The 4,800-nt window shown below is 57.4% G+C and overlaps 1 protein-coding gene across 1 annotated transcript; it reads right to left on the bottom strand.

The window, feature by feature from the left end:
* Nucleotides 1–391: 391 nt before the first annotated feature.
* On the bottom strand, nt 392–4,794 carry Tmem121 (transmembrane protein 121). Its single transcript, XM_010607367.2, has one exon. The coding sequence runs from the start codon at nt 4,759–4,761 to the stop codon at nt 3,808–3,810; it is 954 nt and encodes a 317-aa protein (XP_010605669.1). The 5' UTR covers nt 4,762–4,794; the 3' UTR covers nt 392–3,807.
* Between the last annotated feature and the right edge of the window lie 6 nt (nt 4,795–4,800).

Genomic DNA, 4,800 nt, shown 5'->3' with positions numbered 1-4,800 from the left:
GCTTCCTGTTACAAGGCCCCGATGCTGCACACACAGCAGACAGGAGCCCCCATCCTCCCTCTGACATTAGGCAATATGACATCCAAACTATTGTGCAAGCTGGGAGTGGTGGTGCACACCTGTTATTCCAGATATTAAGGAGGCTGAGGCAGGAAGATCACTTGAGCCCAAAAACTGGAGGCCCACTTGGGCATACAGCAAGACCTTTTTCTTAAGAAAAAAAAAAAGTACTATGCAACTTGGCTCCTTTCACCTCCTGAGGAGCTGTGAGCTCACAATTTGGCTTCAGTCACATAAAGGTCACTCCTATAATCAGTTCCATTGCTGTCACTGGGTGTGGTGGCACATGCCTGTAATACCAGCATTTGAGAGGTTGAGGCAGGAGGATCACAGAAAGTTCAAGGCCACCCTGAAGTACATAGTGAGACCCTGTCTCAAAAAACAGAAAAAAATCCACTGCTGAGGTTTTCTACATAATGGCAGCACATATTTAAGTTCCCAAAGAAACATCTTTCTAAATCTACCCAGAGGCAACCCTGTCTCCAGCTCTGGTGGTCCTGTTGATCAGAGCTCTTCCCAGGTGACTCCAACAGAAAAGCCCAGGTAGCACAGGGTACCCAGGAAGTTCAAAGCACTACCCAGCCTTGTCCACAGTCCCTCATCTCTGCACTGTAAAAGACGCTCCCCTGCAGCACAACCAGGTTGTGAGGCCACTTTCCCTGTGGCTGCAAGCTACTCTACACACCTGGGAGGGGGCAACCCAGCTCCTACAGGAAATTTGGACCAGAACTTTCTTGAACCAGCCCCACACCATGGCGTGGAGGGTAGGCTTAGGATAGCAAGCACATCTGGGCTCTGGCAACATTGCAATCTCAAAAGCAGAACTCCCCTAGCTATGGTGAAGACAGTGTCCCTCTCCCATGACCGGTTAGGCTGGTGAGCCATAGAGCCTGCCTTCCAGGCAAAGGTTCCTTCCTGGCTGATTCATCCATGTGGTGGTGGCAGCATGTTTTCTAGGAGGAGGCAGAAAGGGTGGAAGCCCAGGCCCTTAGGAAGGGCACAGCACATAGGAATCCCTCCCTCAGGACGGGGCCTCTACACCCCAAAGCCTGCCTCCATCTGCCCCACATTCCGCAGGCACCTCCAGCCACTCTTCACAAGGACTCTGTGCCCTCACAATGGCCTGCAGGCTGACACACCGGCACTCCCAATGCACTCAATGCAGTGTCCCTCTCAGCTCCCTGAGTCACCCCACCTGATGCCCACAGCCCATGTGGGTTCCTCCTCCCAGTCTGACCCTGGATCTAGATGCTTCTGACCTCGTGCCTGTGATTTCTCTTCCAATCCCAATGCTCTCTCCTGAGCTGGGTAGGAAATCCCATAGAGACCCCAACAATGACCCCTCCTAGAACCCCTCCTGCCTCTTCGACACTGACCTTGCCCACATATAGTGGATGCCCAAGTGCTCACCACCTGCCCCCTGCCCCTCCACCAGTTCCTGATGCCCTCTTCACCAGAACCTCTCCTTTGAGATGTCCACCTGGGTTCACTAACCTCAGCTGCCCTTCACCACTGCTCCCCACACAGTGACCTCCAACCCTAGGCAACTCAGACCACCACCACTATACCCCATTCTACCTTTGGGGGACCAAGCCCCACCCTTGATCTTTAGCCTTCCACCGAGCTCACACCTCCAGGCAGCATCATGGGCCAAAGAACATGCAAGTTGAAAAGATGTGAGCTAACAGAGCCGGGATGCAGCAGGTCCCACCCTGCCCCAAAAGGAGATCTCCCTCCCTAGGGAAAGAACCTTGAGAACACACAAAAGCCCCTCTTTACAGCCCCACTTGAGTCCTGGAAAAAGATGCTGCATCTATTCAGGTGAGAACAGATAGGAACTAAGCCAGGTCAGGATGGGGAGCAGGAGACACAGAAGAGATGAGGGTCACCACAGGGAAATGAGGGGTTATGGAGGCACTGCTGGTGTAGAGGGCGTTGCGGGCCCAGGCCCCGCACAGGTGGCGGTAAGGCTGTGGGCAGTACACGTCAGGAATCTCTCAACCCTACACTCTCCTAGGCCTTGGGGATGGGAAGTTCCACCTCTGACATGGAACAGTGGCCTGGCAGTCAGAGCAACCCACAGCTACACTGTCCACACCACTCCCAGACCCATGAGTGACAGGGTGAAGGCTTAGGTGAAGGCTGGGGCATGGTTCAGTGTGGACAGCCTGCCTGGCATGCCCAGGCCCTGGGTTCCATCCCAACCACCACTACGAAGAGAAGGAAAATCAAATGGACCTGGGGAGCCAAAACTTCTCAGACCTATTATGGTCCCAGGGCTTCTCCTGTCTGCTCCAAACTGCCCTGATGAGCTCTAGAGGACAGGAGCATCAATTGTTCCAGCCTGGACACAGGATCTAGCCTGGAACACACAGAACCGGCACCTCAGGCCTCACTAATTACCCTTACCATAGACACAGACCAGGGACTCCCCAACCCAGTGCTCACCACCTCTTTGGCCTCTGCAGGGCCCCATCCCTCCCACAAATCCCCACTGCCCCCCACACCCACCTTGCTGGCTGCAGTGCCTCTCCATGGGTGCCCAGTCCAAAGCCCAGGCCCTTGGATGCTCACCCTACACTTCCAGGGATGTGGCCAGTAGTATGGCTCAGTTAAAGGTCTGAAGGCCAGGAGGAGCTGGCCACAGCCAACCAAAATGGGTTATACCCATGGAGAAGCCTCTCCATAAGGTCCCAAGACCAGCTGCCTGGAAGGCAAGTGACTCTCAAGAAACAAGGCTGCTGGGTTGCATCCAATACTCCCAAATGGGGTGGAACCCCCACCTGCCTCCCCAGGGCTGTTGCAGCCACTGGAGCTGTTGCAGTGGGGGACATGCTGGGAGGCCATCTCCTGCAATACATAGCCAGCACCCCAGGGAAGCAAAGGCCACACAGGGGCAATGCCTGACAGGAGGTTCCACACGCTGCATGCCCAGCTGCCTTAAGGAATATGAGTGGCCATCATCCATCACAGTAAGGCTTTGGAGGCAACTTCCCAAAACATTCTCTCCACCCCACAGAGACCCTGCTGGGCCTGCAGACCCCAGAGGTCACCCCCACATGGAGAGGAGTCCAGGTGGAGATCAGGAACAGAGGACTTAAGGCTGTATACCTGGGCCAGGAGCTATGGGGCCAGGTGTCTGAGACAGGACTACAATGGGGTGAGGCAGGCCAACTTTGCCTAGGAAACAAAGGGCATTGGACACTTTGAGGTTGACAGTCCTTGTTAAGAAGAGCCCACAGGCTCGGGAGAGGGGTGGGAGCTTCTGTGGGAGGGGCTCCAGAGTCACCTCTGGGGGCAGGGGCTGGACTCTTAGGGGGTGAGGAATAGGCGGTCCAATAGAGTCGGGGTTATGAATCTGTGCCAGTGGCAGCCAGCCTGGAGGGGACAGGAATGCAGCGGTACCCCACCCAGAAGCTCCTGGGACCAATGAGGCCTCCATGGCTTCCCACCCTAAGCACTACTTGTCCCTGCCAAATAGATGTTAGAGGGACCAGGAAACAGTGCATTGAGACTTCCATACGAAACTGTAAACACGAGTCTTTAAAATGACAGAGGCCCCATGGCCCCATCTCTGCCCGAGCACACACAGGGCCAGAGCCCACCGAGCCCTTCCTTCCCGGGCACTCCACAGCACTCCATTCCACGATGGGCAGCCAAGAGTCCACGGCTGAGGGATTCCTGAGATGAAGAAGCGGCAGCGGCCCCCACCCCGTACTGTCACATCCCATCCCGTCGCAAGCCCCGTCACGTATCCAGTGTGTCGCGTGTGGGCGAGGGCCCACGGGGGCAACCAGCCGCCCCTTGCAGTTGGGGCGGCGGCGGCGCATGGCGCTGCTGGGGCGGTGGCTGCAGCTCCAGCGCAAGCGCGGGTGGCGGAAAGTCGCGCACCTGGCGCCGGTACTCCAGGAAGGTGCAAGCCTTGGTGGCCAGAGCCACTACATTCTTCCCCACAAAGATGGCTGAGACTCGGCTGTCGCGGAACAGGACCATGTTGGCAGCGCGCGCCAGCACCGCCACCACATTGACTGTAGCGAGGCTCAGTACTGGGTAGAGCATCATCTTCTGCGGAGCGATGTGCTCACCCTGCATGCTGACCTCACTGAGCGCCACACATGGCAGCACGAGCAGCAGCATGTAGCAGTAGAAGAAAGTAAGGCCCTCGGCCCACAGTGGCAGCCCGGTGCGTGGTGGCTCCCACAGCGTGGCCTGCATGTCCAGCAGGTCCAGCAGGTCCAGCGCAACCCAGAAGAGGCGCCCGCGCAGGTCCTCACGTTTGCGGAAAGTGCGCACGTACTCCATGCGGTCGAGCGCCACCAGCAGCAAGAAGAGGCCAGGCACGCACACAGACAGAAGCAGCGTGAGCGCCTTACGGGCCAGTGGGTCACCTGCGCCGCGCCGCGCCGCCTTGTAGTTTTGGAAGATGAAGTAAAGCTTGATCTCCAGCACAAAGACATAGAGAAACCAGAGGATCATGGCGTAGCCGCGCTTGGCGGTGCGCACCTCGGCACCCACCCACACAGCCACGTAGCGTAGCACCAAGAGGAAGCATACGTCTCCCACCAGCACAATGATGCACACGCCGACCTTGCGCGGGCCTTGATTCTGCTCCACCAGGTATGCGTCCATGACGGCCATGCTGCCTACAATCACCAGAGTGGTCAGGCACACGTGGCGCCGGTCCGGGGGCGGCAGCACCATGGTCGGCCGCCGGGGCCAAGGCCCCAAAGAGCCGCGGCC

The sequence above is a fragment of the Fukomys damarensis genome, unplaced genomic scaffold (assembly GCF_012274545.1).
Source record: "Fukomys damarensis isolate Sample0158 unplaced genomic scaffold, DMR_v1.0_HiC HiC_scaffold_21, whole genome shotgun sequence".
Classification (NCBI taxonomy): Eukaryota; Metazoa; Chordata; class Mammalia; order Rodentia; family Bathyergidae; genus Fukomys; species Fukomys damarensis.
The sequence above is the reverse complement of the archived record's forward strand: the minus strand, read 5'-3'. Positions and strand labels throughout refer to the sequence as shown.